Here is a 22,327-nt window from a genome sequence, read left to right as displayed (position 1 = left end):
ATTTTCGAGTTTATTGTTTTTCTTATTAATGATAAGAAGATATCATTAAGTATGTGCTATTTCCTAATAATGGTTTTTAATTAAGTATTAAACATATATATATATATATATATATATATATATATATATATATATATATATATATATATATATATATATATATATATATATATATATATATATATATATATATATATATATATATATATTTACCTTTTATTCGTTTTCGTAGGGATAAAAAGGAAGAAAAAAAATACTTTGTTGTTGTATGATAAAATAAATATTTAATATTTAACAATTAAAATAAAAATAAACCGCAAACCTAAAAGAAAAATGAATAATATTAAAAATATATTTCAATTTAATATTTGTTAAATAAATAATCATCTTTATAAAAAAAGCAAAACGTAGCTAAACTCCACTTCCTAAAAAAGGAACAATAAAAAAAGATATTCTTCCAATTTACTAAACTAATTTTCACTTCATACGATTTTCCACGATCTGATGAAAGCAAACCAAACCCCTTTTATTCGATTCTGCAGACATTTGCCAGTACGCTATAACGATTTATTCATTCACTTTTCCTTTTCCTTCGTTTGAAAACCGTACACTATTCTCTACCTCCACCAAATTTCTAGTCACGTTTTCTTCTTCCAACTGCCCTTAAAAGAATTTATAGCCTCGTAAAGATCTTCCAGCAATGCATTGCGGCTTAACCCCCAAAAGCATCCTTTTGTCTTTGCCCACCACATGCCCATACCATTTTAAATGACCCTTTAAATATCGGTGCATTGGGTTTTATGCCAGAACCAATGTTATCTTTCTGTCCGGTAAGAGAAATTGGCTGTCTTCAAGAATATACGAATTGAAGTTATACAATTTCAAGGGATTTAAGCCATGAGGAAGTTATAGAAAGCATAAGGTAAATGGAATATATTATTTTATTCATTTTATGTCTTTTGATACAAGGGATAGTTATTGCAATCGTAGATCTAAAAGTTCATGACTATTTGATTTAGTTATGTATTTCAACGGAATAAGTTATAAAGTTATACAATTTAGTAAATTGTTTTTACTCATAAAACATGTGACTGCAATATAAATTGCAGTGGTGATGGGTGGTTTTAAGAAAATATCCTTTTATCTTAAAGCAAATTATTATGAAAACGTGTATTTGTAATAAATATATCAATAGCTAAACCATGTAATATATATATACCTATACAAAAAAAAAAATAATTTAACGAATTTAAAAGATAAAAGAAAAGTGGGATTTATATATAAGTTAAAATTTATAAAAAAAATAACAATTTCGGTGCTGGGTTTACATTTTAAACTGCACATTTTCGTAAAAATATTAATAATGTATGTACTACATGATACTTTGAATATACCAAAAATACTAAAAATTAATAACATTTTACCATCTATAAATACCATGTAATATATCAAAAATTCACTCCATAACAAAAAAATCAACGCACCAAGAAGGAGTTGTCCGATTGAAACGAAAATTGGTGGATAGGAAGAAAATGTACAGAATAGTAAATGATTAAAATTTCAGAACAATTGAATCATTTATTGCAGAGTTACAGTAACAAGTTCAATAAGGTGTTGACCCGCCTCTAGCCTGGATACAAGCAGCCGCCACACGGCGTGGCACAGACCGATAAAGTTCCCGGATGGTCTCTTGCGGTATTTCCTGCCAAATTCGATCCAATTGTCGAACGAGGTCATCAACATTCCGTGCCAGATGCAATCGCCTTCCCATCATATCCCAGACATGCTCGATGGGAGAGAGATCTGGTGATCTGGCAGGCCAAGGAAGAGTTTGACAAGTTTCAGACAGTTCCTAGCAACACGTGCAGCATGGCGTCTGGCATTGTCCTGCTGAAAAACCAGCCCTGGGCGCGGCAAAGGGAACGGTAGCAAAACAGGTCCTAGGATGTCGTCGACATACCGCTGTGCAGTAAGTGTACCTCTAATGACGACCAAAGGGTCAAACGACCGGTTGTCAAAGGAAATGGCACCCCAGACCAGAATGCCTTGTTGAGGGCCGGTGTTGAGTGCAATAGTGAAAGCACGATCCCCCCTCTGCAAACACGTCTTCGATGATCGTCAGGACACAGTTGGAAGCTGGATTCGTCGCTAAAGACTATACGTCCCCAGTCGGCATCATTCCAGCCATATCTGTTCAAAACATTCATGCATACGAAATTTCAAAGCAATCGGATGATTGCCTCTTGGTGCGTCCATTTTTTTGTTATAGAGTGTATATACATATACCATATAATATATCAAAAATATATACAGCATATACCATACCATATAACATAAGATATGTCATATAACATACCATATACCTTTACCATGTACCATACTTAAAAGGAATAAAAATGCAAAACTCTAAAATAAAAATTAATATTAGCGTCACTAAAATAAAAATTATTTTTTATCAATACTAACCTTTACAGTAAAAAAATGAAGAGCACCCACTGGAAAATTCTGGATAAACACCATCACCCTGCTGGCAATCTGCAGATTTACCATTCATGTGCAGTTGAAACACTCGATTTAGAACAGCAGGATTATTCGAATCTGGACATCGAGCTCTATCAGGAGGTTCACAGTGCCCCGAGGTATAACTGAAAACAAAGCCTTTAGTACACCAAAATGTAGCAGCTTTTAAGCCCCCGGAGCAAATAAAGAACATCCGACATGCTTTGTTGTAATCCGGATAAACTCCATCTGGTAACTCCAAACAGAGGTTGTCAATGAAATGACTCGTATTTTGAAACAAAACTGCATCTGGCCTGTTTTTTCCATTCTGAAAATATAATCTACTTTATTCCATTTGATTTTCTATGATCTTGAGTTATTGAAAATAAAATATGAATACTTCAGAAATTAGAATAGCAAAATCAAACAGTAATTTACTTATTTCTTTGAAATTATTTCAATACTTTGTACATTTGGAAAAATGTATGGTCTAAGCTACCAGAATTAGGTTAAATTTACTGTGTTTTTTTCTCCATGGAAGCACCAAAAAGCTCAGTAATTTTTCCGAAACCCTCCATTGGTAATGATTTTAGAAAAATTAACAATAAAATAAGGCTTCAAAATATGCGCTGAAATTTGGTCATTATATGATGATACCTTTCAGAATAACATAAAAGCAATTTATTTCATAAAATTTGCCTTTCAGTTACTTTATTTTTTTTGACTAATGTGTGTAAATTTGAAAATCAGAATTTCTGGTTAATTGTTACCGCATTGCTCTAAAATTACCAATGAATGGCTTAAATACCGTATATTTTGGCTTTGTAAAGTGGAATTGTGTTGCTTATTTTAACGGAGATATCATTACCATACAGTGTGGAAATTTTTCTTTAATTGTTTCCTCGTGTATTAGCTTATTCATCATTGTATCACAAAACTCACTAAAAAAGCAATTTTGATAGGAATTATGGTAAAAAGTTTTAATCACAAATGCAAGATTTTGACGAAATTTTTAATGACCGTTTTGAATAATAATGGTTCTTGTTTTGTTGATGCAACACTTTATTTCATGATTTAATTTCTATAGGCTTATTGGCATAAACCTCAGACTCAGTCCAACTCATGCCAAAATGCTCAAAATATTGCTCAATAATAAAACTCCTCCTGTTTGACTCCGCTTTTGTCAACTCAGCAACATTATCATCTTTCTTAATTGTCTTTTTATCGTTACTAAAATTTCACAGTCAAAAATTTCACAAATTAACATTCTGGCTTAACTTTTGGGCATCAGATAATTTCATAAATTTTTGAAAATATGTTTAAATAGTAAATAATTAAAAATATGCTTCAAATCAAAAAATTTATTTAATTAAGTATAAAAAAAATTTAAAATATAAGTTTTTAATATTATTAAGTAAATATTTTAGAAAAGTTTAAAAGTATAAAAAAGTCTTTGGTTGCAGTAAAAATATGTTGCACATGTAAAAATTGCTTCAAGTTAATGATATTCAATAATTTTGGATAATAAAACAATCTGTATTTGTAGCATTTTTAAAGATTGAAATACTAAAGTAATTTTATTGGTAAGGTTATTAAAGACAAAAAGACGTGAATTAATTACAATAAGTATATCCATATTTGTATTCAAGTCATATATAATTTGGCATCCACTTAATTCTTTTCTATCTCCCTATAGTTTGAAACAACTTACCTCTATACTAGGACTGCACAGCACAGCTTCAAAAAAGCAGCTTGCAGACAACAAAACTATAATAAAAAATAATTAGAATTAATAAACAATTCCTGGATAAAATGTAGACTAATTTAATATAAAAAAAGAGAATATGACCTATTGATTTGATAAAGGGACTAAACATTAATGTTTCCATAATAACGAATAAACTTTTATACAATAATGTAAAAGATCTAAAAGAATTTTGAATCCGTAATCATTCGTAACACCTCAAAAAACCATTAACTGGATAAATTTGAAATTGAAGAGAAAAATATGATTAACGTACAACATCAAAAAACGTTAATTTAGGTAACATATTAGATCAAAATTTCCTCTAACAATTTACCTTAAAATAATGTCTTTATATTTTTATTTAAAACAGCCTTTAAGATATTAGTAAATTTCAAAGAATATTGATTGGATATTTTATTGTTTCAGTAATATGTCCAACAATTAAAAAAAAGGACCTAACGAAAGCATATTCCCACAATTCAAAAGCATCTTTAATGTCTACAAAAAGTATTGAAAACTAGTTTTAATATCAGTTGCATTTCTCCTATTAAATCGAATAGTAAATAAATGAAGCAATTGCAAATTTTTGTATATCGTTTGCATTTGTTATCTTATTTTTTTGTAAAACCTTAGTTTAAATAGCTTTTATACAATTATAAACATTTTTTGAATTTAAATGGAGCAAAACTTTTCTTGTATATTTGTTTCATTTCTTGTAAAATAAAACATGGATATGATTGTGTATTTTTTTGTCTATTCTTTCATACATTCTGTCTTGTTCTTCCTAAATCGTAGCTTAAATATTTTGTTGAAGTCTCCATAGTGAGGTGGACTAAGTTGTTCCGGTTGACAAAATATTTCGTGTCTGTTTGTTTCATTTCTTGTAAAATAACATATGTATATGCTTGCTATTGATTCTATAAGGAATTCTGTCTTTTTTTTCTGCGTTAACCCTATAATTTATGTAGTTAAAATTTCCGTAGTGAATCTTGTAATTCCGAGCAACTAAAGATTACGCGTCTGTTTGTTTAATTTCCTGTAAAGAAGAACATACATGATTGTTTTTTGTCAATTATGTAATGCAATGTCTTTCGTTCCTTCTTGAGTAAATCCTAATTTAATTATATAGTTAAAGTCCCCATAGTAGAATATCTAATTCTGGGTGACTAAATAATTCTTGTTGGCTTGTCTCTGTCTCTTGTCTAGTTAAAAATCCATAGATGATTTTTTTTTGTCTTTTACGTAGTACGTTTTGTGTCGATTCTTTTTACAAGTCCTAAATTAATTATACAGTTTAAGTCTCCATGATGGCGAATATAACAGTTCTTGTTTGTTTGTCTCATTTCTTGTTAAAAATAAGCTTATGATTGTTCTTTGCCCACTTTGTAGCATTTGTTGGTTCGTTATTTTCTTAAAAAAATATAGTTTAAATAACTAATTAGGTCACGAAAATACCAGGTTATGAAACTTTATCTTAGCAGTTTTGTTTTCTTGTAAAATTGAACCATATAACATGAAAAGGAAAACGGAAATGCTTTATATCTTAATAAATTTATAAACAATAATGAAAGTCATTAAAAATAAATTCAGTACAACTGTCAAAATATGCTTTTTTTAAGTTTTAAAAATGGAATGAATTCTTTTATTCCCTTAAATATGATGAGATAAACCGGAATTTTTATGAGTGGAAGTGCATCTGAAAATTTATAGATACCATTTAATTACTGGAAAAAAAAACTTGGACGTAAAGGAATATGATTTATTTCTCAACACCACTTTCTCTAATTATTCTCTCTTATTTCTCATTTCTCAATGGCTTTAAACAACCCCTTCTCTAACAGAAAATGTCAGCGTGGGAGAAAAATGCTCGGTCATTAACTGCAACCGACACGAGGCTGGGACAGTCCTAGTACGCTTCCCCCACTACCTGATAGAAAACTAATTATTCGACGTGCAGTAGGGTATGTAAATATTTTGGAAAAGCCTGGTTGAAGATCAATAAGCTGTTATAATGAGAAGAATTTTCTGCACACTTGTGCGTATAATCATGAAACTCATTAAGATTGCCCGGGTCCGAGGAATTTTTATATAAAGCTAAATTGTCTGAAAAGCTTATCATAACGCATTGTGTAAGTTTGTTCTAGATTATTTTATAGCTGAGTTTAGGGATTATAAAAATTACTTGGGTTTATGCATGGGAAATATTTAAATGATAAATCCTAAAATCCCTTTATTTTCTCGTTTTGTAAGGTAGAGAGCAAAGAGGAATATTATTCCTAGGATTTAATTACTGGGTTTGATATTAATTATGCATCTACAGGGTTTCTTAATTTTAAGATAGAGGAATATCTAATCTTTCATTTTTGAGATGAATTTGTTTAGGATGTTGTTTTTTAAGAAAAAAAAACAATGGGAGAAATAAATTAGTGTTTTGAATTATTACAAATAATTAAACAAAATTATGGAATCAAGTAATAGTAATTGAAGTAGCAAATAAAGCGTAACAACTATGTAGACTGATTGATTACATTTAATCGATGACAATGTTAAAACTACTCGAATAAGAATAAGGTAAAATGCAGTCTTGTTTTAAACGTCTTTTATTACACGTAGTGCATTCTCGATTAATTTGTACACTGTAAAAAATAGCTCCGAAACAAATAATATTTGAATTTGGAAACCAAATGCATTCAAAATTGAAGCAGCATATATTCACTTTTAAGTAGAGCAGAGGTCGCCAAAGTGGTCTATATAGACCCCCAGGGGTCTATTTAACAAAAGCGGGGGTCGATCTGAGCCAGGGGGTCGAATGGGGGTCGATCCGAACCGGAAGGGTCGATTGGTCGAAGGATTATCAGTATTTTCAGATATGTGACAATTAGAAATAAAAAAAGAAGACTTGGAAATATATAAGTAAACTTCAAAAATTGAGCGACGATTTTGAACTGCGTTTTGTTGATTTGGAAAACATTGAAAACATTTGGAAACATTGCTCAAATTGAAAACGTGGACATCAACCTACAAGATGAGCTTGCTAAATTATTATGGGGATTTGAAGCAAAGACGCTTTTTAAAAATTTAACAATAAGCAAATTTTGGACAATTATAAATATAATGCAAAAATATGTAAGGCTTTACGAAATAGCTCAGCCATTTATGACAGCATTTCCAAGTTCCTATATGGTTGAAGCCGGTTTCAGTCACGTAAATTCAATCTTAACTAAGAACAGAAATAAATTAAATGTGGAGTTTCGAGTGGATTTAAGATTAAAATTGATCAATTTTGAACCCAATATCACGAATCTTGCAGGAAAAAAAAACACCAGCCACACCCATGTCATTGATTAAGAAGCAATAAATCCGTAGTTACTTTACTTATTATTTCTACTTACTTATAATTACTTATTATTTCATAAATATTAAGGTATTTATATTTCAACATTAATATATTTTTCATAAAACTATTGTTACACTATGTACTATTACTTTAATAAATGTTCAAAATCATAAAATAAATGTACAAACACAGTATCTAATAGAGTTTTATTTTAATTAACAAAAAATTACTTTTATGGGGGTCGATGGAGATTTCGAAAAATTATGTAGGGGTCGATGATCAAAAAAGTTTGGCAGTCCCTGAAGTAGAGAAATGTTGAAAGAGCAATGTTCGTTGGCAGCTGGCAGGATTTGAACCAATGACCTCCTTGCTCGTAGTGTGATGCTTTAAGCATCATAGTTATACAAGCATGCGCAGGGAGATATTGAAAGCTATATACAGTGGCCTTCACAATGACACTCATGATATACATTCTCTTCACTTGAAAGTTTTTAGATATAGAGAAATAGGCAAAGCGTGAATTTAAAATTTCTGATCTCCGACCTAAGCTATAGGGACCATATTTCCCGAATTTTAACAATTTGTTCCTTTAAAATTGGAAATTATTATATGTCATTGAGGCGGCTACTATATAAAGCTTCCTAACTCACCCTGGACTTGTATGTATGGTGGTTAGAGCATCCTTCTAAAAACACGGAGTTTCTTGGGTCAAATCCTGCCGGCAGACAACGAACATCTCTTTGTCACATTTCTTCCTCTACATAAGATTGTAGATTATGCATTTTACTCAAAAATGAGTATATGTTGTTTTCAATTTTGAGTCAACGGTGTTTTCAAATTTGATTACTATTAGTTTCGGAGACTATTTGACTACTATTTTGACACATTTTTTTATTCTTTTTTTGACAGTGTAATGGATAAAACCTTTATTTGACAAATTTTTTTTTGTAGTTTGAAGTTTATTATTAACAATATTTAATAATCTTAATTATAACTAGGTACAAGAGAAACTTTTTTTTGCTTTTATTAGTGAGTACCTACATTCATGATTTTGTCTTACTTCATTACCATCCATGAAAATTCTTCCAAATAACTGAAATAATGGGTTTAGAATAACAAGATTACACTACAGAAAATTCCGGATCAAATAAAGGTAAAATTTTACAGAACAAAAACTCTGATGGACAGTAATTCTCCCAGTAATATTTACTGTAAAATCATTACTCGCTGTAATTAAATAAATATTGCTGTAAAACTGCAAAAATTAAGATAAAAACTTAAGGATTAAATTAGATTTTGATCTAAAATGAATTTTGCGAATACAATACTTTTCACCGTACTCAAGTACTTTGTACCTAAATTATATACAGTATAATTCATCCATGTCCTCGTGTAATTCTGAACTGAATTTAGAAAGACAGAGAATTACTGAGCAACTCATTTTAAAAGTGATATGCTTTTCAGAGATATTTTTGAGTTAATCTAACAAAATTAAATTTATTAGTATGATTGTTGAAGCCTTTATTGTAATGTTTTGAGTTTCTGCAACAAAACATTACAGTAACACAATTCTCGCATGTTTCGGAATAGATCATCAAATTATTTTTAATGCAGCAACACTGTCAACAATTCTATAATAAAATTAGCATTAAGCAAAATACTATTTACTACGTTTTATTAACAACGTTTGATACAGATGCATCCATAATTTTGATTGTCAAATTTCATTAATTCAGTTTATTTTATTTCTGATTAGGAAATGCACACTGTAAAAAAATAAGGAAAAAAAACAGTTACATTTACCAAGAAAAACCATCAGCTGGTGTGACAGTATAAAATCGTTTATTTCACTGAATAATCACTTTAAAAACAGACGCCTGTTTATTAAGTAAATAAGTACTATTATTTTAACTAATGAACTTTGTTATTTTAACATAAAACCTTTATTTTTGCTAAAATATATAATATTTTAATAGAAAAAAAATTCTATAAGATTTCTTTGTGAGCATTGTGGTCGGGGTGAACTGTAAGCAGAATTCGCATGATCAATCAAAGCACTGATTCGAACCCGGGTTACCTTACTGGAAGTCAGGCACTTTGACCCTGAGACGCGGCAGCTCTTAAGCGTTTGATTATGAAAAAAGATCTTAAATATCACTATTTTTAAAGTCTTACTTACTGAAATCATATTTAAGTGTAAGAACACTTAAAACTGTAGCAGTCCTCCCTGATGAAAATGTCAGGTAATTTAACTTACAGAAAAATAATATCTAAAGAAATATAATACTCAGTTGGAGTATCAAAACGACAATGAAGTCGAGTCTCACTTTTATTTATACGATGCTCAAAACCATGAAATTATTTTTGTAAAATAAGATCAGGTATAGAAAGTAATCGCAAAATGATTTAAAGAAAAAATTGCATGACAAAAAAATAGAATTTGAATTGACAGTTTTAACCCGTTTATGATTAGGATGATAGACATAAAAAAAACTATTTCGTGAAAAACAGATTCAAACTGTCAAATATTCGGAGAAAATCTGCAGAAATATTAAAAATAGAACGGGAATTTTTTCCCAGTAAACGGTTAAGAATTAAAAACAGAAATAAAAATTTAAATTTATCTTTAAACAGTTTTTGCTTCAGAATTTAATAGTGTTTTTTTTCTTTTATCACGTAAATAAATCTAATCTACTTACTTGATTTTTACTCAAAAATATAGTAAAGCACCTGTGTTCAATTAAGATGTCTTTCTTTAAAAGTAAAACGAAATGCAAGTTACACGCTATTTAATAATATGACATTTTCATGCAATTATTTTAATTTCAAAATTGCTTCATCTTTTTTGAAACAGAGGACATTTGATGATGGGCTCCTTTAAAGATGCCTACTAAAGCTTTATGTTATTTAAAAAAAGATAAACAAAAACAAGAAAATGATTTCCGAAAAATAATATTAAATTTCAAGTGCTTTTAAATATGTTGGCAACATGAGTGTTCACTGATCATTACACTTTTTTACTGTACACTTTTAGAACATTCAAGCAATTTTTATTCCAATTATTAGTGCAATAGATATGGGATAGTCTTCATAGCATATAATTCAATGCTTTCTTGTACTTATATTCGATAAAAATATAAACTTTCAATAATGATTACTTTTCCTCAAAATGAATGGCACATTTAAAATATTCAGAATTCAAAGTAATTAACTCGATTGAATGCAACTATGTTTCCAAAATGTTTTAAGAAATTTTGAATATAAGTCCTGCATGTCTTATAGTATTGAAAGTTTTCAGAAATGGAAAATATTTAGTTCAATAAAGGCATCTTAACTAACGATATCTTTTAACTATAAAATAAATTTGAAAAAAAAAACACATAAATACATAACGCATAAGTTAACTGTAGTGTAACTTACTTTTAATGAGGGATATCTAATAATTATAACCATGGTATTAACATACATGCCATTCGAGTACACAGGCTCGTTATACAAAATATATTAAATATTGTGATGTTTATTGGACTATAGTCACGACTGGAATTATCCTTGTCATTAATTTAAAGCTATTGTTTGGTAACAGGTATCAAACTTTATAATTTTATAATACATTTTCACCATAATGTTAATAACAGAGAAATTTCGATAGCTTCAAATTATGCACATTTATAAATACATTTAATTATAATTCGATATTGTGTCAGCTCTTCATTATAACTCTCCTGGATTCCTGGATCTCCAGGGTACAGTTTTACGTATATGGTCACGTAAGCTGCACACTGTGGAATAAATTTGAAGCATGGTTTGTTTAATAACAAAATAATACACCAAGATTAGTGTAAGCTAAAACCAATGTTGTATTATTAATATCAGTTATGTGTCTATTGTAAAGTTGCAGTTTATTATCCTGATAAAATTTTAAAAATTTGAAGAAAATAATGATTTTTTAATAGATTGCGCTTGCAATTGCTTTAAAAGTAAATTGATTTCTGTGTCAGATGAAAAATTAATTTGAGGGGAATGTTTCTGGAATCGATACAGAGTAGATAAGAATTATTTCGAAAATGATTTATCTAAGTGAGACAAAGAAAATTGTATATTTTCTTTATTATATTTAGCTAAAATATTTTGGCTAAAATATTTAGCTAAAATACTAATAATTGTGTCATAAATACTGAATCAATACAAAATATATTTTCAATACGTAATATATAATGAATAGTTAAGAAAAATAAAGGATCTAGATTAATTAAATAAAGTAAAATATCTTGAAAATTCGGGATATCGTTACGTGTAAGCTAAAGTACATAATATAATTTTGTCTTAGCATAGCAAATCAAATTAGGTTTTCAGAGGACAAATCTCAGTGCACATATGCAAATGCCTTTCTTGAGATGTTAATATTTATTTTCTGTATAAAAAGGTGCTTGCCTGGTGACAACCGGTGAATGGGAGCCGTGTTGCTCAAAGGATGGAGCGTTTGCCTCTCAACGAGATGACTCAGGTTCGAATCCTAGCCGTGGCTGGTTGATACGAGTTCTGCACCCAATCAACATGCACTTGGTGCATCAAAGCCTGCGCTTGGTGCATCAACGCACCAAGCACATTGCTGACGTAAAATATCCTCAGAGGTAGACAGATCTTGTGTTAGAATCTTTTTGCTGTTAGGTTATTTATGGGAGGTTTTCGTGGTTTTTCTCTCTGTGTAAAGCAAACGATTGTTAGTTCCATCAAAAAGTCATCCGAGAAGGGTAATTTGTCCCAATGCTTGATCCAGGAATTCCCTTGCTTTGCGGAGTTTCTTAAAAATTACAATGCTATGGATTTGAACATTGGTAGTCGTAAACTGGGAATTGAGTTGGCTGTTGAACTCCGGTTATAAAATAAAATAAATTTAGTTTAAAATAACAATTTAGTTTTCAATAAAAAAAAAAGAGGGACAACACTAAAATTGATATAAGTTAATACGATAAAACGAATAGATATTCGTTTTAACGTAGGTGATCCGTTATACGATCATTTTGATTAAAATAATAAAGACGGATAAGTCAAAAACTACACAGGAGGGGTTTTTCAAAAACCTTAGACATGGAAATATTTTACGAATTAAATTCTCTTGGTCTTAAAATAGATGTGACTTTCACAGTATCCTGTTCCGATCAACAAGCACCCGCTTTATCTGAACTCCTATACGAAAGTGATAAATTGCACAACCTGTTCGCTCTTCTCTCCTTTATGCCAGCCCTTTACAAGGAAAAGAATTCCCAGCGGGCGATGAAGTGAATGATAGTTCGAATTTCACTCATACATATCCTGTCACTTTCGTTCTTCCGCAGAACTATCCTAATAAAGTGCTGGATATGATAGGATATGCGGGAGAGATGACTTCCGGTAAGTGTCCGATATATTTCCGGTTGCATAATTCTTTTTCAAAATTTTGAAGCGAGTGAGTATTTTTTCCCCCTCTACTTTATTCAAATTATTCCTCCTTTCAGAATGCGTTGCGTGGTAAAGTTGACGAGTCCTTTTAAAATGAATTCTGAAACGACACTCTTGAAATCGTCCTAAAATAGCTGTTTAATATATTGAATATTGCTTAGATATATTGTTTGATATTTTTGACATGACAGGCAATTTAATTAAAACAAGTAAGGACTAGAAACAAGCAAAAAGTGCAAAAAAAAGTCTAAAATCTTTTTTCTTTATGGAAAAAATGCTCTAAAGACAAAGCTAAGCTAAGTGGAAAAAGCCCAAAGTCAGTGGTAATAGCTCAAAAAACTCGAGCTGGTTGAATGCGCCATATGCAGTGAAATGGAGAACATCTTAATTCCGATTTAGTGGCAAGTGATAGGACGCTCGGCATTTTGTTTATGTACGTTAAAAATAACACGATAAAAGTAACACTAAATGAAAAAAATAACTAAAAATTTGCGTTAAAAATAACAATACTATTAAGAAGGTATTTAAAAACTAAACATAAGAAGGTTAGGATAAAATGTAAGGTGTTGTTGGCTAGATACGCGTAGGAGTTAAATGGCGAACGCCAAAAGTACCAAATAAGAGTGTTTTTCATTTTTCGGTTTTCCTGAGAAATTTTCTTCTTTGCAATTAAGTCATACCAGAAATAGAAAATTCCAGGTAAATTTCGAAATTCACAAGGTTTACGTTTGATAGCTCATTTTAGACAAACTATGACAGTTATAACCAGGGTTTATCACTCGCAATCAGTTTGAAACTACCAAATTAATTTTGAAACACTAGTCAATTTATTCATTCTACATGTCTGCACTTTGTAGTAAGACAAGGAAACGAAGAATAAGGAAACAAAGATTTTTGCTGCAAATTTTTTTAAAAAGTTCTAAAAAAGAGGGAATAAGACGAGTGTCAAATTTAGTGAATCTTTAAATTATAAACACTTTTTGAATTTGGTTGGTGATCAAAATTATCGTAATTATAGCATTATTCCTTTACATTTCTTTCTTAATAAGGTTCCTTTAAAAATTGTAAAATATATGCCTAAGAATTCTAATTAAGTTTTAAATATTTCATTTAATGTAAAAACTTTAAACATAAATTTAAATAAAGCGCAAACATATGCTTTAACATGCATTTGCTTTGAAAAAATATCATTTCCATTACACTAAAACATGGCAAAAAATATTTAAAAAAGGATTCTACCTAATCTCATAGGAAATCAAATAGCATTTTAAATTTATCATTTCCTTTTGTGGTGATTATATAAAATGTATAATGTATAATTGTTTCTCCTGAATAACGGTCCCTCACTTTCCCATTTCTAAAATGTGATGTTGAATTTTATCTAGTTCCAGAGTAATCTCTAAATGGGAAAAGAAAAGCATAAAAATCCACTTATCTCCATATTTCATCTGCCAAAAATGATGTTCTAAAATAATTTTCCCGTTTGAATTTTCCCATGAGGATATTTATCAAATTAAAATACACTTGTTGAAATTTCTAGTTCATTAGGGCTTTAATGACATTCGGACTCGAAGGGGAAAGTGACAAAGCAGAACATTTAGAGAATTAAAGGAAATGTAAGAAAATTGCACTGTTAAGTCGAAGTTATCTATTCTGAGGGATCATTCACAAATTAAGTAATGCAAGTGAAAGATTGCGTGCTTGTGATTTGCTTGAAACATTTAAGCATGATTAGAAGACATAGAATATTTTTATTAAATAATAAAATAAAATTTAGGGAACTTTTTGTTGAAGTGTACACCCTTACAGAAATTAAGGTATTTTTGATGTTAATTTAGGTTGTTTAGAGGTGCCAAGGTTGATTTGAAGTTGACAACTAAAATAGCCTTAAAAGATCAATGTGTAGAATTAAGGTATATGAAGTTATATGAAGTTGGTATATGAAGTTGTTTTATTCACACTTGTAGTTGCTTTGAGGTTGATGGAAATCTACTTTACAGCAACCAGCTTAGAGAGGTTGTTTTTGAGGTGTACGGATTATTTTTTCTACACTTCAAGCAGATACGTATATTTGAGGAGTGACTAATCTAAACTAAAATTATTTCTTAGTTATATATGACGTTGATTATATGAGGTGTAAAAGAAGTTGAAATTGATGTTTATTAATGAAGTTATTTTTAGTGTAAAACAAAACCTCATTTTCTACCTCAGCTGTATTTTTTTACATCTGCCAACCTTAAAAACACCTTACTTTCTTGTAAGGGCATTTGCAAATAGTTATTTAAAATATAACTAATATTTAAAACAGATAATTAAAAAGTAAATATGAGAGATTAACAAATATATATGTATAAGAGTAAATAGAATGGAAAACTAAATGTTAGACATATGCCTATAAGTCATTGTTTAAATACAGTGAACAAAAAAAAATATAACCTTTTTGAAAAACTTTTTATCAAATTAATTTTTTAGATTTATTGATTGAACTTTGAAGATTGAAAATTTTGAAAATTGAAGAGACAATTGAAGATTTATTGATGCAAAGGGTGCAGGAAGTGCAAGGAGTTATTAAAAGGAGAGCAAATATGTACATAAAGAATGGGTTACATTTCATTTGATGACAATTATGAATACTTAAATGGATTAGAATGAATTTAGTAATATTTGCACGGTAACAAGTGAATATTTGCTTGTTCATAAAGAGCTTGAGCTGAATATTTACTTACAAGTATTTTCTGAAATAACAAAAATCGGAATATATTTAACAATAAAATTTCATTAACTTCTGAAATAGGGGTTTAATAATTAATACTTAAATAGGTTTCTAATTCATGTAAAGCGCACTCTATACTTAAAGGGCTTACATTAAGTTTTTATGTAACAGATAAATTTTTAAATGTTTATAATAAAAAACATGGGCCGATGATTTGCTAACAAGTTTTTTTTTTCTAAACTGTCACTTATATGAATCACATAAAGTATTTCATCATTATATTTAACTTAATTCCTACATCAGTGTTTAATGCAACCTTAAATGATAAGTTGCCATTTTGTTTAAATTGAACTCGGTATAATTGAATAGGTTAAAGGTAATTTGGTGAAACAAGTAAATATTTACATTGTTCTAAATAAAAAGTTATTATCGAATACTCAGTTCAAACTTACACTATGTCACAGAATTTATTTCAAAGATCTTCTATAATTCAATTTTTAATAGGTGTTTTAAATTTAAAATTGCAGAGAATGCTAACTAAAGTGCTCAAATTCAATTTTTTTAACAACAATAACAAAAGCATTCTTCAAAATTTTGAAAATTCAATCTAATGCCAAAATAGTAATTCTTTAAAATTAAGAAGTACGCATTTTTTTGGTTTAAAAAAAAGCACAGTTTTACAAAATTTCTAAACAAAGAAAAGCCTCTAGATTTATTTCGAAGCTATACTAAAGTTTAAAACAGAAGAAAAAAAGTTCGAATTGAGAGGTGCACGAAAATGTTCCGTTTGATGTGGGTACAGGGCCGGTTGAAAATATAACCCTAAAGCTCCATTAGTCTTAAAAGCTCTTGGAGAAGGAACAATTGTACAATTTCTTTCAGCTGCCTAAGGAAATTTCCGGTACAACGAACATTGGTATAAGTCTTCCTCAGGAAGACTTAAGATAGCTAAAAGAAGACTTTAGAAAACCTAATTATTCATCTTTACTGAGCAATTATGGTTTTAATGTGCGACGTTGAATGAATTATATCTACCAATACACAAAAATCTTATATCTACTGACAATTTAAATATTTATAATGATTTCATGCCTCACTGAATCTGAAACATTAGTCGAAAAGTTATTTTGACTAAAAGAACTGTGAACGCTAAAATCCTATAACTCAATGTAGATTCAGATTTTTTAAAAATGCTTTTATATCCTCTGATTACACTGGGAATATGTACCAATGCTTTATCTTGTCTAATTCAAATGTGTTTTTTTTTCACATCTGAAATTAGTTTTGCTTAATTTTGAAATAGATTTTTTTATGACAATTATAGTCTATTTTTTCCGAAATGTACAAGTTTAAAAACCTTATACATAACAGGGTAGCTTAAATGTTGCGACAAACTTCTATTGGAGTAACGGCATATCACCAGGATTAAATTTGCTTAAGAATTCTTGCCTGTTAACGTCACCGTACGTGGCTAGGAAGGGCTAGTCTCCGTACGTGGCTAGAACTTGGCTAGTACGTGGCTTTCTTCTTATGACCTATCTAGAAGGACGCGAAGAAACAGTTCATTATAGAGGAATGTTCCAGCTACGTATGACGGCATTTTCGGACATTGGTTCCTATGCAATTTCAATCCAGATGATGTGCCGAAATTCTTTTAGAAGTTTGTCACAACATTTATGCGACTCCCTGTTATACATAACGTTTTTAAACTTGTAGATTTCGAAAAAAAAAATGTCATTTAAGAAAAAGAAACTGTTACTTGAACGGAGAAACCAATTGCAGAGTTGAAATCAATGACGTAAAACTATTCAAAATCAGTTAAACATTCTCATGCAACAGAGCATAAAGTTCCCCCGAGTAATCCATTCTCTTTAGATTTATGTTCGAATGAATCAAATTTGAAATGGCACATTTGAAACAACAGTAAAATTTTTGCATTTGCAATATTTTTTCGTACCTTGTAAAAAAATAACGAAATGTTCTCCTTTTTAATTAAGAAATATGTCTGGGAAAACAAATGTAATTTAATAATTGATTTGACAACTGTCCATCCGCTAAAAACCAAATAAATAGAGACTTCATTATAAAAAATATATTGTTCTACGCATGCACTCAATTGTAACATGTATACTTAAGACTCAAAAACTCAGTGTTATTAAAATGCCCCATAAAAATTCCCCCTCTGATTAGTATCTTGAATTTCTACACAACTTATTTTCAAAACACATTTCATTCAGTTAATTATTATTTTAATTTCTAAATCTGTTATGTTATAACCATTTGAAGCAAAATTTCCATTAAACACATTTTTCATTTTCAATATTAGGGCAAAATAAATGAAAAACATTTATTTACATTATATTTTAATAAAATAAAGTTATTATATTACATTTTAATAATTTACCGTGTTTAAATAAAGCATGAAACAGCATTGTATTCTTCAGTGTTCCAAATCTTGCAAACAATTATATCTCAAAACTCCAATTATTTGCAGTTATATTTACATCTAAGAAAAACAGCAATCTATCATTGAAATTTCTTTAATTTACAAAATAATTTTTTGGTAAATGTTTTAATTTCAATCCAAAAAATTCCAACAAGTTGTTTTTTTACTTTGTACTTTAGTACAAATATAATTTTGATAATCTAACAGAGTTTTTAGCTACTTTTAGACTTTTTTTTATAATTAAAAAATACCAAAATATATTTCTGCTTGTATTTAGAGCATCAGAAAAAAACACCGGTGTCCCATCTTTGACAAAGGGTAAACTTTGACTCTAATATTTTTATTTACACCTTCTGAATACATTTTTCCTCACTTGAAATAAGTTATTTTTCATATAAAAATGTAAACATTATTAAAGTATAGTACCAAATTAGCTGATTTCTTTCTTGTAAGTTATGTATAATATTTCGGCTACTTTAGTTAGTTATAGGCTATCATTGAAGGTATAAAAATACATAATAGCATCATTAACAAAAAGCAACTTCTCATCATAGCATGAGAAACGAAACGCACTTCCTAAAACAAGATAAATAACTACAGATTTATTGAGCTTAAAATAATTTCCAATTCTAAAAAAGCACAAAATCCATTTTTAATGATGTGTTATGTGATTCACGAAATCCTTCGGTTCAAATTTAAGTTTGCGTTTGCAGAGCATTTTAAGAAATCGAATATTTTGTCTTGAAGTCAGAACCAACATATACAGGCATTCTACTTAAAGAAAAGTGAAGCTAATTTATGTTTAAAATATTTGGTAAATTATTATTTTTTCTTCCAGTTATGCTTCCTCAAATCTGAAAATTCTGCGCTAACATATTGCAGAAAAAATTATACCATTTGCAGTTTTGGAATCATAGTTATCAGTGAATTCTGATTATTTATATTTATAATGAAGTTTATATTTCGTTTTAATTACTTTAATTCAGAGTTAATTTGATAGTGAACAATATCTTCGATATCTCCCTGAGACTCAGTTTTCAATAGATTGGACAACATTTGGGATTATTTTATCACTTAATAAATTATGTTTTAAGACCAAAATGTGTCATTAAAAATGCTACATGATGTAGAAATAAGTAGCTAAAATTTAAAGCGTAGAAATTTTGTGCCATAATTAAAAAATAATTAAAAAAAAGTAATTGAAGTTTTTTGTAACACGGTTTTTATCGAACTTATAAATTTTTCTTCTAAGCTAGCAATTTATAAATAAAAATTTCAGTTTCTACTTTGATTTAAAGCTTGTATCTAAGAAGATCAAGAAGATTAAAAGTATATTAAAATTAGTCAAATAAATTATATCAATAATGAGGATATTAAGGCTGTTAATTTTCAATAAATTTGCCATTTAAAAATATCCATTTCTCTCTAAGAGATGGCGCTGTACATCATGCAACAGCAATGAATCTTCGATAGTTAATGTTTCAATATAGGTGCTTTTCTTTGTTCAGATTTAAGTAAACATAGTATTTACCTAAAAAATTTATAATTTGTATATATATTTATAATTTTATAAATGTTTCCATCGTTAATATTTTTATATTTAATATTTTAAGAATATAAATTATATTATATTAAGAATATTTATTCCATGATTAATTACGCAATTGGCAATAAAAGACCAAATTCATAATTTATGAATAAAAATTTCAAAAAGAAAAGAAAAATTGCACTTTTATTAAAAAATACCATGTCATACGCAGTAAAATCTTATTCCATTTATAAAAAATAATAAAATTTAGCTTTAAAATTTTGATATTGTTCTTGCACTCTGCTACAGAAATAAATGTGAACAATAAATAATTATTCTGTTGTGCTTGGTAAAAAGAAAAAAAAAAAACTTAAACTAGAATTTACTTTTGTATGCTTTTGTCCTTTTATATTTTCCTCTCATGAATAAACATCGGCAAATCTACATTTTATTTATATGTTTGCATGTTTAATTACACTAGGTATTTTTTATTTGTTTTCCTTTCTTTTCTTTTCTTTTTTTTTCTTACTGTTGCACGGAATTTAATTTCAGATCTTAGATACTTTATATCGCTAATTTCAAATCTGCAATTTGCGTGATTCATTGTTATATGATACTTTTTGAAATTTGTACATTTCGCAAAAAATTGACCAAAAATGCCATTCAATCAAATATAAGTCAATCAAAAATATTTTTAAAAAATTTAATTTAAAAAACATGTAGTTTTTGAAGCAAAACCAATTTCCGAATTGAAATCCTTGCACCGGAATCAGGCAAGATCAAGTATTTGTATAAATGCAACAAAAAAAAATTTCTCCAATGTTATATGTGTTTTTCATATCTAAAATCTTTCTATTGAATCATTTATCACTGTCCCGCTAACAATTCTCCAATGGAAAGACTCAAATGTACATACAAATTTGCATTATGTTAAATAATGAAGCATGTTTTGTATGAATTACATATGAAATTTGATTCATACGTGTAAATGCATATTTGCATCATGTTGTCAAACAGTGCAACATAAATATGCTTCCTATTGAAATTACCTACTAGACAGTTAATAATGATTATAGTGTTAAAACAATTATCAATAGAAAATAAGGAAAAACAGTTGTTGCACTAGAATCAAAGTTTTGATGATTTAAAAAATACCATTTGTTTCAGTATGTAAAAAAAATATTAGCACACTTTGTAGCAAAAATGTATAATGAATTTAAATTAGTGGCACGTTTTAATTCTTTAAATTTCGGTCGGCTTATTCAATTGAAACTTGAAAGAAAGGTAATGTTAACTAGTTTGGTAAATTGTTATTGTTTAATGCCCATAAAAGTTTTTCTTTTATCTTTGGCGACACGTACCACTTCTCTCCAGACTTCCCCATTACTTAACATTTTTGTTCTTTTTTTTTCTTTTCTAGAGTCGGCGTGTTTGTTCCATTACTGCGTGGTAACCGAAAGAACAAAAGCTTGATAGTTAGGGGTGGTCGAATTAGAGGAAAGCGTAGGAAGTTAAAGTGCTTCCGATACTCCGACAGCGGCTGCAGCTTGGATGCGCAGGTGCGCTGTCTCAAGAAAAGGGGGTCTGATTGTCTAACAATCAGAGGAAGAAGAAAGTGAAGATTCCGCTTAAGTGACACATCCACACATGTGGACAAGAGACAGAACTGTTTTATTTTCCCTTTTCTTAACCTTTTTTTATCCTTTTCGCTTCGTTGTTTCGCTCGATCGTGAGTTGGCTACAGTTTATTCAATGTTCCTTTCGTTTCTTTCTGTTTTATTTCCCTCTGATCACTTCGAAACTCTGTGTTGCGTACAGAAGAGATTTGTATGAGGAACTGCAAGTTAGGGACGACTTTTAATCATCATTAATCACGGTCAAAGCTAATTAGGTTTAAGTTAGATTTGTGAAAAAATAAACAATTGTCTAAATTTGTATGTTTGGAGCATTTTTAACGAATCTCTAACTCCAATTTATCACAAACTGAATTATTGGAGGAAAAAAATAAAGCTGTATCAGATATTATAAGTTACGTTGAAGTTCGACATCAGGTATACTCTCAAAAATAATTTTCTCATTCTCATGATTCAACGATCCTGGAGCTGTATTTTGGTATTGTTGACAATTGTTCCGTCATGAAATCCTACGACTCAGGATGAAACTGATTCATCGCTTGTGTGACCATCTCAGTGCACAAAAGGAGTGATATCGTTTCTCAATTTTTGTTTTCGTTCATGTTTGGATATGACAGCAAACATTGAATGGTGCATTTGGTTGACTAAAAATCTTTGAGAGAAGAAAGTGAAGATCCACACATGTAGGCATACATCCACTCATGTAGACAAGTTACAGAACTGTTTTATTTGCCATTTCCTTAACCATTTTATATCTTTTTAGCTTCGTTGTTTCGTTCGATCATTAGTTGATTCAACGATACTTTAGGATCTTTCTGTTTCATTTTTCTTCGATCACGTCGAAAGTCCTATGCTTACAGAAGTAACTTTTATGAGAAACTGCAAGCTGAGATTATTTTTAATCTTTGATAATCATGGTCAAAGCATGGCCTTATAATAAATTGCGCGTGTGTAACAATTCCGATTCTAATACAATTTTAA

The 22,327-nt window shown here is 29.3% G+C and overlaps 1 protein-coding gene across 4 annotated transcripts in view; it reads right to left on the bottom strand.

Annotated features, from left to right (window-relative positions):
• LOC107438595 (uncharacterized) overlaps positions 1 to 22,327 on the bottom strand; it is a 95,253-nt gene that overhangs the window by 26,624 nt on the left and 46,302 nt on the right. For 2 of the 4 annotated variants that reach the window (XM_016050909.4, XM_071177465.2), the window contains exons 2-3: positions 4,211 to 4,266; positions 2,467 to 2,827 (exon numbers count right to left, since the gene is read on the bottom strand). In XM_016050909.4, coding sequence (XP_015906395.3) covers positions 2,467 to 2,827; positions 4,211 to 4,266 — 417 coding nt within the window. Of the gene's footprint in view, positions 1 to 2,466; positions 2,841 to 4,210; positions 4,267 to 22,327 lie in introns of all 4 variants that reach the window. The other 2 variants (XM_071177466.2, XM_087157251.1) reach the window with 1 other exon arrangement.

The sequence above is a fragment of the Parasteatoda tepidariorum genome, chromosome 2 (assembly GCF_982258835.1).
Source record: "Parasteatoda tepidariorum strain Cologne lab strain chromosome 2, Ptep-v5.0, whole genome shotgun sequence".
NCBI classification, from domain to species: Eukaryota; Metazoa; Arthropoda; class Arachnida; order Araneae; family Theridiidae; genus Parasteatoda; species Parasteatoda tepidariorum.
Note: the sequence above shows the minus strand (reverse complement) of the source record. Positions and strands in the feature narration are given on the sequence as shown.